Source organism: Pelobates fuscus, chromosome 10 (genome assembly GCF_036172605.1).
Source record: "Pelobates fuscus isolate aPelFus1 chromosome 10, aPelFus1.pri, whole genome shotgun sequence".
In the NCBI taxonomy this organism is placed as follows: domain Eukaryota; kingdom Metazoa; phylum Chordata; class Amphibia; order Anura; family Pelobatidae; genus Pelobates; species Pelobates fuscus.
This window is the reverse complement of record NC_086326.1, coordinates 21,437,942-21,450,618: the sequence shown is the minus strand read 5'-3', so window position 1 is coordinate 21,450,618 and position 12,677 is coordinate 21,437,942. Positions and strand designations below refer to the sequence as shown.

Genomic DNA, 12,677 nt, shown 5'->3' with positions numbered 1-12,677 from the left:
ACGTCATGTGTCCTTAAGGGGTTAACCCAAACCACAGTAACTGGTAGCTGCGACGATGCTAATAAAATCCCCTAGAACAGGAATGCTCAAATGGATGTAGGATTTAGGAGCAAAATACATCTCCTATGATGCTTTGCCAGATTTTAGAATGCCCTAAAACCAAATATCTTTTGATCTACGCTGGTGGAATATGACTGGCACAACATTTAGATTACCGGTAATGTGTATTTTTTTTGCAATGCACTCAAAGCACAGTTAGTTGCATGACAGATTTTGAAGGCGTGCGTGCGTTCTAAACATTCGTGTTCTCTCTATAAGTCTGTTATCAGATGCCAAAGCCACATTGTTTATTCCACATAATAAACATGTGATTTGAAGCACTGTCAAAGGAAAAAAAATGTTTTTCAATGTTTTACCAATTCAACTATACGTCTTACAAATGTCCCAGTTAAATCTCTCCTTTTTTGATCCATAGGTACAGTTGGGGGTGTCTGTGCTCTGGGGAATGTCCTGGGGACTCAGCTGTGTGCTCTGGAAAAGATGTGCCTGAATGCTCAATGGGAAGACGCAAAGCAGTTACAGCACCGACTCATAGAACCAAATGCTGCCGTAAGATTACTCTGTGTTTCTGGGTACACTAGGATATTGTCACAGTGTGACCATTTACAAGCACAATGCCCCACCTATATGATCTGCCATGTTAACTAACATCAGTGCTGCAGTGCCGCCGTGTTTACATTAAAAGGCCTGCAGGGACAGGCTATAGACACCAGAACCACTACATTAAGCTGCAGTGGTTCTGGGGACTTTAGTGTTTCTTTAATGTGAGGTAAATCAGAGATTAGTGCCACGAATAATGTACTAGATTGCCTACTTACAACCAGATGAGGATGATGATGGGCTCTAGCTGCAGTCTGGCTCCACTGGTCTGGTGTAGAACAGGCTCTCTGGAGGCTGTTTGTAACTGTGGTAACAAAAATCAATGTTCTGGGAGAACGGGAAGCAGCTCCATTTTTTTTGCGGGGGGGGGGCCCATTACACAGCTCAAGGTCTGGGTCCCAGGGTCCAACTTCATGTTCCACCAATGAGTTTGTTCACAGGGGGTGGAGTGTGTAGGGGATATTTCCTGATTTGTGTAAAAGGAATGCATTGTGTGAATCTGTGTTTGTATGTGTAAGGGCTGCAAGGTGTGTTTCTGTGTATGTACGGATGCAGTGTGTGCATCTGTAAGGGGTGCATTGAGTGTGTGTAAGAAATGCATTGCGTGTTTCTGTGTGTGTAAGGGATGCATTGTGTGTAAGGGTTGCATTGCTTGTGTGTGTGTGTGTGTGTAATGCATTGTGTGGTATTCTGTGCATTGTCTTTGTGTGTAAGGGGTGCATTGTGTGTAATTCTGTGTGTGTGTGTGATGGATGTCAATCTCTTACCCCCTGTCAATTTCTTTCTCCCCCCCCCTGTCAATTTCTTTCTTCCCCCCCCAATCAATTTCTTTCTCTCCCCCCCCCCCCCCCCTGTCAATTTCTTTCCCCCCTCCCCTACCTCTGTTGTAGCGTGGCCGAGCTCTGTATGGTCCGCGGGTACATGGAGCTTTTGTTTCCTGTACCCGGCCGGAGTGAGTGATAGGAAGGTGCACACTCAGTGTTAGTCCGGCCGGGTACAGGAGACAGATGCTCCCTTTACCCACGGACCATACAGGACTCGGCCACGCTACAGTGAGGGAGTGACAGGAGGGAGCGCTGAGCGCTTCCCTCCTGTCAGCCCTTCTCCTCATGCTGCGCCCGGGGGGTGCACCCTCATGGATGCACCAGCCCGGGCAAAGCTGCAGCCGCCTGAGGCTCTCTACAGATCGCTCGGGCGGCTGCAGCATGAGGGGGGCCGGTGCTCCTGGTGGCACCCCTTCCCAGGGGGCGCCCTAGGCGGCTGCCTAGTCCGCCTAACAGGTAGCGCCGGCCCTGATACTAGAATCAAAATCTACCACCTATAAACCATTTGAACAAGTGTAAAGGATACATAACTCTAAGCTAGTCTCATGGCAAATTGTCGCAAGAGACTAGCTTAGAGTTATGTATCCTTTACACTTGTCCCTTCTGGTCTGGCATGTCCCTCAAGGCTTGTTCGTTGGCACTGGTCATGGCCGCACACTTGGTGTCCCTCTGCAGAGACAAGTATTCTACCGCCCCAGAGCTCTGCTAAGATCCCGGGACCACGTGGGTAGTGCTGCAGGGTCTTGAAAGAACAAGGGTGGCAGGGCTAAGGCATGTGCGCCCGGGGTTGCCACTTTGTCTTAAAGGGGCCCAACTGCTAAATTGTGTGATCAGTGCTAGGCCTGTTCCAGTGAGCATGGCTTTCATACAGTTCTCTATATATACACTCTCTGAGCATCTAAAACTGTGCTCAGATATATTGTGAGCTGCACTTGGTGTGTTACTACCACAACATGCCTTACCCCATTCTGATACTGTGATACTATGTTACTGTAACCTTGGCCTAACCCTGACTACCAACCACTGCCTGGCCTGGCCTTGTATTGCCCTTCAGATTTGACGCCTGACGTGACTTTCCATTATCCAATCCACTGGTCATTATCCAATCTCCTCTGTTCGCTGCGGCCCTCTGCACACTAAGCTCTACACAACATAACAGCCGATTGTAAAGTCAGGCTTATTGTATTCCTGTTCTTTACATAAGTAGTTATTGTGTGTAAGCATTTTGTAAAAGTGGACTCCTGTGGCTATACACTGCTGGAAGAAACAAAGGCGCCCCTGCCCTCTTCCTCTATGGAATCCTGATCTCAGTGATGCTGTGAGAACCTTTTCTTCTTTGCCGTAAATAATCCTTTAACAGCTGATGATTTGCATTAGCCGTTTTACGGCTGGGAAATGTCCCTCTTCAATCCATGCCTTTAGTCCCTGAACTTTATTAATTGATTTTCCCAATACCCTTAGGTGACCACAGCGCTAATGGATGCTTGTAAAGTAATAAACCTAGAAGAATGCTGTCTACATTTTATTATAGCCCCGAAGAAGACATTATTTTATGTGTTCCTGATTAAACCAATAATTTATCTTCATATTGAAAGATGTGTATGGACTATCAGGCTTGCCTTCAAGGACAAAACAGATCTTTTTCATTTAGAAGCAATGATTTAAATAATGCTCTCGACAAATACGTAAAGATATATATTTATCAAACCTTTTCTCAACAGCCAATGAATAGTGCATTGCGGGCTTGTAAATAATACGTTATGAATTGTCGGTCCATGGTCTTCTAAAGCTGAATTCTTGCTGCCCCAGGAATCATCCTTTAAATCTGTTGTCAGCTCTAGACATATTTTTAGCTATTAATATTATTTGAGCCATATGTTTGCTAATAATGAACTGATACGAAGTATAGATGACATGTTGGCGTGTTTGACTACAGCCGTACAGTGACAGGTGCACTTTATGTCTCCTGCGTCATCATCATTTCAAATTTCTGGGGAAAAAATAAATCTTAGAATTTGTTTCTTTATTATAGAATATTAGTGCTGCATTAGTGTATGCTGAGTTTGGATTATGTATCTCACGCTTGGTTGGGAAAAAAAGAAAAAGGTCCAGACAGAACTGCACCTAGGACCGGGATGGAGCCCAGTTGGTACAAACTGTCACAGCTGGGATTTCGCTTAGTAATGGCTTATGCAGCTGCCTCTTGGCTAGCTTCCAGTTAAACATCATTCCACCGGTCTCACTGCTATAAGGAAGTTTCAAACATACAGGGTTATTTACTAATTTACTGAGAATTGTTGGGAATACCAAAATAAAGGCGAAAATTCGTCTACTTTGACCTTAAATTTGAAGTTCACTTTGAATTCCCAACCCTGGTAGTGATTCAGGTTTTTTTGGAGGTTCATAAAGACAAGTTATTATAATAATAATGATATAGACATTTACACCCAGGGCCGGTGCAAGGATTTTTGCCGCCCTAGGCAAAATAAAGATTTGCCGACCCCCCCCCCCCTCCCTTAGCGGTCTCTCCTCACCCCCCTCCCCTAGTGGTCTCTCCACCACCCCCTCCCTCCTTTAGTGGTCTCATCCTCCCCCACGTTCTCCTCAACCCCCCCTCCCTGTGTTCTCATCTCCCCCATGTTCTCTTCTTCTCCCCTGTGTTCTCCTCTTATTCCCCCCTCCCTGTGTTCTCCACTTCTTCCCCCCCTCCATGTGTTCTCCTCTTCTTCTCCCCCCGTCCCTGTAATCTCTTCTTCTCCCCCTGTAATATTCTCCTCTTCTCCCTCCCCCCCTGTAATTTTCTTTTCTTCTCCCCCCTTCCCTCCCTGTAATCTCTTCTCCTCCCCACTAATCTTCTCTTCTTCTCCCCCCTGTAATCTTCTCTTCTTCCCCCCCTCCAATCTTCTCCACTCCCCCCTCCCTCCCTGTAATCTTCTCCCCCCCCTCCCTCCCTGTAATCTTCTCCCCCCCTCCCTCCCTGTAATCTTCTCCCCTCTCCCTTCCTGTAATTTTCTTCACTCCCCCCCTCCCTGTAATATTCTTCCCCCCTCCCTGTAATACTCTTCCCCCTCCCTCCCTGTAATATTCTCCCCCCTTCCTCCCTCCATGTAATAATCTTCTCCCCCTCCCTCCCTCCCTGTAATCTTCTCCCCCCCTCCCTCCCTGTAATCTTCTCCCCCCCTCCCTCCCTGTAATCTTCTCCCCCCTCCCTTCCTGTAATTTTCTTCACTCCCCCCCTCCCTGTAATATTCTTCCCCCCTCCCTGTAATACTCTTCCCCCTCCCTCCCTGTAATATTCTCCCCCCTTCCTCCCTCCATGTAATAATCTTCTCCCCCTCCCTCCCTCCCTGTAATCTTCTCTCCCCTCCCTCCCTTCCTGTAATACTCTCCCCCCCTCCCTTTAATATTCTCCCCCCCTCCCTGTAATACTCTCCCCCCTCCCTCCCTGTAATACTCTCTCCCCCCTCCCTCTAATATTCTCCCCCCTCCCTCCCTCCAATACTCTCTCCCTGTAATACTCTCTCCCCCCCTCCCTGTAATACTCTCCCCCCTCTACAGAGCGCTCAGGCGGCTGTGGCATTTAAAGGGCCGGCGATGGGGGCTGCCTAGTTCGCCTTATAGGAAGCGCCGGCCCTGTTTACACCTCCACCCCTTGGACGTGGAGCTTCTGTTTTAATATCACAAGAGAGAATTTAGTAAAGGAATTATGAGTTTCAGAATCCATTTTGCTTTTACTGTTGGAGATTACGTGGATCTTCCCTTCTTTAGTATATGAAAGTACCAGAAGCTTTCTCCCACTAATACTGGAGATTATCTGACCCTCTTTTTCCCTCTAATAAAGGAAAGCACCCCAACATTTTCTTCCCCCAATATAGGTAGGCCAGTACCAAAATCTTTATTTTTTCTTTTCTCTCTCATTTTCCATACTTTATTCGTATTTGAAAACCAGTTGTAGGTAGGCTGCAGGCACTGAGCCAAGACACCCGCACCCATGGCATGTCGAAGACGTTCAAATTAAACCGATATTTCTGAAGGATCATGGCGGGGACAGAGGGGACAGACAGTCAGTCAGTGCTGATAAAGACTCCTAGGATTGGAATCACTAGTTTCTTCCTAGAATAGAAGTATAGAAGAGTTGAATAACATTTGGTTCTCTCCTTAGTTGAGGAAAATGGCAATTTATTTTTTTCCCCTTGTATGACCGCATAATGGAATATTTTATTCCACTGGTATGGCTGAATAACAGAACATACTGTTCCCACGGTTTGGAAGAGTAACAGAACATTTAACTTCCATTGCCTCGGAGAGTGACAAAGTATTTGCCTCGCTTAGTATAGGAGAATACCAAAACCTTTTTTGGCCGTGTCTTCTATCATAGGATAGCATCAGAACTTTGTCTTCTCCTAGTGATGAGTGCCTTAACCTTCATTTTAATTATTATAGAGTAACTGGCCTTGTAGAGTCGATTTCTCTTTTCTTTCCATTATACAGGAGAATGTCACAATGTAGACACAGTAAAGCAGCATGCGTTGTATCAAATTGTATCAAATTGCACTTGTGCTTGGCAGAATTGGGGGGATGTGATGTCCTATCACTTTCTCCTGCTGAGGTAGATCTCAAGCTGTTGCCGTCTGCTCACCGTAGACACCAGGGATGCTACCCTCCTGTGGACAGATGGTAGGACTAACAGGAGGGAGGCAAAATAAAGCATGTGCATTAATATATATTTAGAAGCACAAGCTGTGTGTATCTGTCTGACTAGATGTGCCTAGGAGATTGTATCTGTGAATTTGCATCTGCATGTGAATGCTTGGGAGTGTGTGTGTGTCTGTCTGTTAGTGTGTATATCTTGCTGTTTGTCTCTAAAAGTCTGTGCGTGTCTAGGATTATGCATTTCTGTATTTATTGGAGGGTCTGGGAGAGTGTATCTGTGACGGAACGCCGTCACTGAGTACCATGCCCACCCACTTGTCCAGCCACATTGGACCCCCTTGGACTGTGGTGGTCCAACAGACTTGTTGCAGGCCCGTCGTGTGTCTGGCCACAAGTCTGTCTATTTCTATGGAGGGGGATATGTGATGGATGGCCTGATTTGTTTGGCACAAGCTTGTGGCACCATTTTTGTAATGGGTTTCCATGTATCTAGATATCACTTTATTGTGTACCTGTATTCTACATAGAGAGGTGTGTGTCTGTATATGCAGCTGTGGATCAACAGAGGGAGGGGCAGTAGCTCTATAAAGTATAGTTAGGTGTGAAAGGTATTCTGTGTGTTAATCAAGTTCAATTCTGCACTGTGAGACCACTTGCTGTGGGAGCCACAAAGTCCATCTATTACAGCATAGGGCTGTGTTGATGTAACCAGAGTTTGCTCTGAAGGGACAGGGGGTCCAACCAAGATAACCTTTTGTTGTCATGGTGTGGCACAGGGGGAGGTGGTAACTAGTGTAAGGAATAGGACCCGAGTAGCATAGCGTGCAAACGTTTAAAGCAGCACAAATCGCCTTAGTGCAACTTGAGTATCCAGCTGTATATCAGGCCCTACATGCTTAACACAGTGAGTTAAATTAAAAAAAAAAAAAAAAAAGGGGGAAGGAAAGCGATGGAGAAGATAAAGGGGATAGAAAGCAAAAGGGCAGAAAGGAGCAGGAAAAACAGGAGAAGAGAGGGATAATAAAGCAATAAAAACAGAGGAGAAGGGAGGGAAAGAAATAAAGGAAAGGAAGAGGGGCCCCTTCAGTAAAAGCACCCATATTCAGAAAAGACATTTCACTCGGTGCAGACACATAAAGTACATTCCCTCCTACAAATAGAAGCCTGAATTAAGCCAAAACTTAAAAAGATCAATGGAGCTAAGCACATGTATATAAATAAAGCAAAGAACATCCAATTAAAAAAAAGTGTTGCTAGTCAGAAGAAATTGGGAAGTTCTCTAAACGGTACATTTCAAAAAGCTCAAATACGATCCATTTATAACAGAACTGACTGTTGTGCATTTGTGAAAAAAAGAAGTAAAAAAAGAAAGGAAAAAAGAGAAACAGAAAAGCTGAGCAGGTTTAAAAATAAAAACTTCTTACGCACATGTAGAAAATACAGATCTTTTAGAAATGTTACATGTACACTTTGGCATAAAATTCCATTATTATGTAGTTCAGATTTTATTTTCAAGCAACATAGGGCGTATATATGAGATATACGCTGTCGTGCCATACATGGGTCAGCTAATATGGAAGATCAGCTGTTCGGATGTTAGTGAGCTTCTGTTCAACACTTGAGAAAACATGGACAGTGGTATGTCAATCCCATTACTGTGACATTAACGTGGCATTGAAGGCCCTTCGTGGACACAACATAATGTACCCTGCTAAAACCTTAATTGCATTTCAACGATCATAGGACACTCATCAATTGTTCTAGTGTATTTATAGGACATGACTAACGGTAATTAACTGAAGAGGCTGAAATCCTTGGCTTCACAGCTATTTAAATAAGGGACACAGCCCTCAGAATTGGTTTATATTCTTCTACCGATCTTTTAAAACAATTCCTTCAACAAGTTCTGAGATTACTTTCTCACGATTTCTTTGATGGTTAAATTCAAGTTGTTGTTGGCCTTTGCATATATGATACTCGGAGTTTCTAACTTCTATAATCTTGTTTTTCTTTTTACCTGCTTAACGTCCCAAAAAGGTCTTATCAAAAAAGGTGCCAGTATAATAGAGGCAGAGAACACATGCTGCTATATAGAAAATATACAGCATTCTATTACACATCTATTATCTCTTCTTGTTGAACAGCGTTTTTCTCATAGACTTAAGCAGGAGAACTATTATTCTGTATTACCAACCTCTATTTTCCTGGTAATGTAGAATCCTACAGTGCCCCCCTCCCGCCCCACATTGCTGAAGGAGTTAAATCCCCTCCAGTCACTTACCTGAATCCAGCGCCGATGTCCCTCGGAGCAGGGTCAGGCTCCACCCACGCTCGCATTAGGATTTTCCCATAGCCGGAAGTCCTCATGCATAGTGTGAGGACGTCCAGCGTAGTTTCTCAGAAACTGCAATAATTACCACTGAAGGGTTAAGTGACATGGGACATTGCACCCAGACCACTTCAACGAGCTGAAGTGGTTTGGGTGCCTACCGTGTCCCTTTAAGTTTATCTTTGGTAATAGAATCCAGCCCCATGTCTCCTGTTTATTGCCATTTACTGTGTGAACAACAGATTTTTATAGCCATTTTCTGTTTTATTTTACAGGTAACACGGAAGTTTGGGGTTCCTGGTGTGAAGCAGGCTATGGAGTGGTTTGGTTACCATGGAGGGCTTTGCCGTTCTCCTCTTCCTCCTCTGACTGATCCAGAAGTAAAAGAACTGAGAAGAGATTTCATAGCAAATGGCTGGCTTTTACCAGAGTCAACATAAAGAACACACATATACATATATTTGTTTTATTGCAGAGAAATATTGGTTTGGCTTATTCAACCCAAGGCAAAATCTACGTTGATACGCATGCGTATCCTGCTTTCTCTTCTACCTAGATTTACCTAAATTTCTTTTGATCAGCTTATTTCTAAATAGAAACTAAAGAACATCATGTTAGGGTTTATTCACCAAGCAGTGAATTTTGATAAACTGAAAATATATTTTTAAGATTTAAGCTAAAGTTGTAGTAGTTATGGTGCCTAAAGTGCCCTGTCGCTGTCCCACGGTAAGTAATCAAACTGTTTGTTAGTGAAGTTTGACAACTTACCTGGGTGTCCCAGACACTTGTACTACATCGATTCTTCTTTTGAGGAGAAGCCAAATATCTCTGCAAATTAGATCAAGGCCGACGCAGGACCACGCTCGTTGGCATTGCATGATCGAGCAAAGTGAATGCTCCTGTAGGAGAAGACCTGATGCAGTTATAAGTGACCTGGCAGAACCAGGACGAGTTGTTAAACTAAACTAAAACATATTCTATATCTATAAAACTTTATTTCATGTTTCATTGTGAGAAGTTAGTTCTAATCTGGAATTTTCAGATTTATTTTTTAAAGTTTACATTCTAAGACAAACCGTGCATTCTGGAAACTAATATTTACAATAAATCTTTTCCCTGATAATTTTCACTTCAGATTAAACTCCAATTCCATATAACACTTTGATGTTTTTTTTGAGAATGCCGTACCCCTTTAAAATAATTTGTGACAAGTTGATCATTGCCATTTAAATATGAATATAAACAATTACTAAAAATGTAAGATTTTTTTTTAAATATAGGTTCAATGGAGTTTGATGAATTTAGCTAGATTTGGCAATATTGTCTTCTTTCATTTCTAATCAAATCATGCATTTTTAATGTATTAAAGCATCCAGTTTACTTTAAAATACTGTTACACAGTGTCTAGGCTTTTCCATCTTTAACTTAAAGTTGTTTAGGTGACTATAGTGTCCCTTTAAACATCCAGTTCTCCACACTGGTCTTGAGCCTCCATCTAATATGTGTATACCAAGATCCATGGGTAACTGTTTCAGGTAAACCTAACTTCTATTAAAGAAACACAGGGTTATTCACTAAAGGGAGACACGATTTTTAAAATTTAGGCCAAAGTTGTCAGACTTGAAGCATAGCTAAAACATAGAATGTTTCCAATTTGGCAATTTTGACCGTAAAATATAAATTCTCACTTTAATAACGCTGACACTGGTCATCCAGAATCACGGCAATAAAAGCCACTTTTATTTAAAACCACAAAACAAGAAAAACCCCAATCAAGGGGCAAGAACACAGAAAATATAAAGACTACCTGTACGCAGATTCACACTAGGTAAACGTTACCTTATTTAACTATGAAGATGTTCGTTTGCTTTCTGTGCCCTCTCAAAAGATTTTCCCGTTTTTAGTTTAATATAAATGGATTGTACTATTATAACGTTTCTTTAATGAAATATGGGGTCTCAGAGATTAGTAACGCATTAAACCAGATCTGTTCTATAAAATCCATCCTTTTAATAAATAATTTGCTCACAACAGTATTGCCAATAGATATTTTATCTATCCAAGCGTTAGAAAGTTCATCAGAATTGCACCCTCGGTGACCGTAATTGCTCAAAAGTTAACTAGTTGCTAAGACAAGTCATGTCAAAAAACAATCAGAACCTGGAATTAAATAGACGGACAACATATTTCCCAGCATTTTACTACGTATGGAAGAGGCGATAGTTGTTTGACCTGCCCTATGCTAAAACTCTGGTTTATCTTTAAATCTATCATTTACTTGTTATAAATAAAGTGCTGCTCGGATTTAACTCAAAATATCAGCACAGTATACCTGGAGTTGTTTATGATTTACTTTACTGTTTATTGGTATTTCTCTACTATATTATATGTACACTGAGTTGTTGGTAGTTACTCCATTGCTCTCTAGTGGTAACAGAACAAATTGCATTACATTGTTATTGAATTGGGTATTTTTTTTCTTCTATATCCGTTCTATAACAAAAAAATATTTAAATTAATTATTTAATTGACAGTTTCATTATTTAAATGAAGGTTCACAAAATAAAATGCAGAAAGGGGAAAACCCCAAGTTAAAGGGTTACTCCAAGCACCAAGACCACTTCAGACAGTCATTCATTGGCTGAGATTGCTAAGCTAATGATGAATGAGGGTCAGGATGCATTTGTGCGAAAGCTGGATGTGGTTAAAAGCTGCCATCGTGGGACCTTCAGTGTCCTTTGGGACCCAGGTAAGATGTCAAAATGTTTCAAAATGTATTTCTGTAATACAGGGGAAAGAGGGTACTCCAAGCATTATAACCAGCACAGTGGACTGTAGTGGTTACGATGCTTTAAGTAACCTTTTAATAATGTAGATTCAGGATATGAACGGTTGTACTCGGTTTACATTAAAGGGACACTCCAGGCACCCAGACCACTTCTGCCCATTGGAGTCTTCTGGGTGCCAACTCCCACTACCCTTAACCGTGCAAGTGTAATTATTGCAGTTTTTTATAAACTGCAATAATTACCTTGCAGGGTTAAGTCCTCCCCTAGTGGCTGCAAGACAGCCACTAGAGGGCACTACAAGACAGCCACTAGAGGGCACTTCCGTGTCTCTAGCACAGATTTTCTGTGCTAGAGCGTCGCTGGACGTCCTCACGCTGTGAGGACCTCCAGCGTTGCTCAATTCTCCATAGGAAAGCATTGAAAAGCAGGGGAGGAAGAAGCAGCGACATGGGACATGTCGCTGCCTCTGGTAAGTGACTGAAGGGGTTTTCACCCCTTCAGCAACCAGGGATTGGGAGGTGGGAGGGAGAGGGAACCTGCAGTGCCAGGAAAATGGATTGTTTTCCTGGCACCGGAGTTTCCCTTTAAGAGTGATATTTTGTCTGTCTTTGGAGACGCTGAACCTTCACACAAGACTCTTAAAACTCCGGTATTATTATAGAGTTGATCATGATTTAATATGCAAAAATATAGTCAAGAGCACTTAAGGATATGTGGTGATCGTTATATATAAAAAAAAGTTTTACTATGAATAGCTGATGGCCTGCTTATGCTTACCTTGACGCATAACATGTCTACCATGAAAACTGATTCTACAGAAGGAAATCAACTCATCAATCATGAGGAACCCTGCAAGGAACAGCTTTGATTAGTCCAACCGGCTTCCTGTAGCATGCTCAGGGCAGGGTAGTCCATGCCTGGAGCATGAAGAAGTAATGTGTCTAGGAGAAGACGGTGGACCATCCTGCCAGCTTCATTGTGAATACATTTCAAATCTTGTTTTTGTGCAAAAGATTAGTGTTTGTGTCCCACAGAAAATGAGATTTACGTTTAGATGTGTTCTGCACACCTTGCAACACACATACTAAATGCAACCACAATGGTTTTTAAGCACGTCACTTACTTGTTGAGCAAAATATGAGCAGTACTCACAAGGATCATGGAAGCCATCCACACACATTTCAAAGTAGCAAAAAATGAACAGAATAAGTGTATATTTATTTTACAGACGCACTATCCACCTGCTCTTAACCATTTTATTGCAATTTATCCAGCAAAATGGACTGAGAAGAAGACTAACTAAACAGGTGACAATAATCAAACTGTGATTCTATAAGAAATTAAAGCTTTCACTTCCAGTAACACAAATAACTCAGTCTGTATATAGTATAGAATGTGGCATTTATCCAGCCTAGGTTACTG

General features: G+C 42.5%; 1 protein-coding gene across 1 annotated transcript in view; it reads left to right on the top strand.

Annotated features, from left to right (window-relative positions):
- Nucleotides 1–9,595, top strand: part of HOGA1 (4-hydroxy-2-oxoglutarate aldolase 1) — a 48,813-nt gene extending 39,218 nt beyond the window's left edge. Inside the window, exons 6-7 of the mRNA XM_063434106.1 lie at nucleotides 476–609; nucleotides 8,742–9,595. Coding sequence (XP_063290176.1) covers nucleotides 476–609; nucleotides 8,742–8,906 — 299 coding nt within the window. The 3' untranslated portion in view covers nucleotides 8,907–9,595. The remainder of the gene's footprint in view (nucleotides 1–475; nucleotides 610–8,741) is intronic.
- The last annotated feature ends 3,082 nt before the right edge of the window (nucleotides 9,596–12,677 follow it).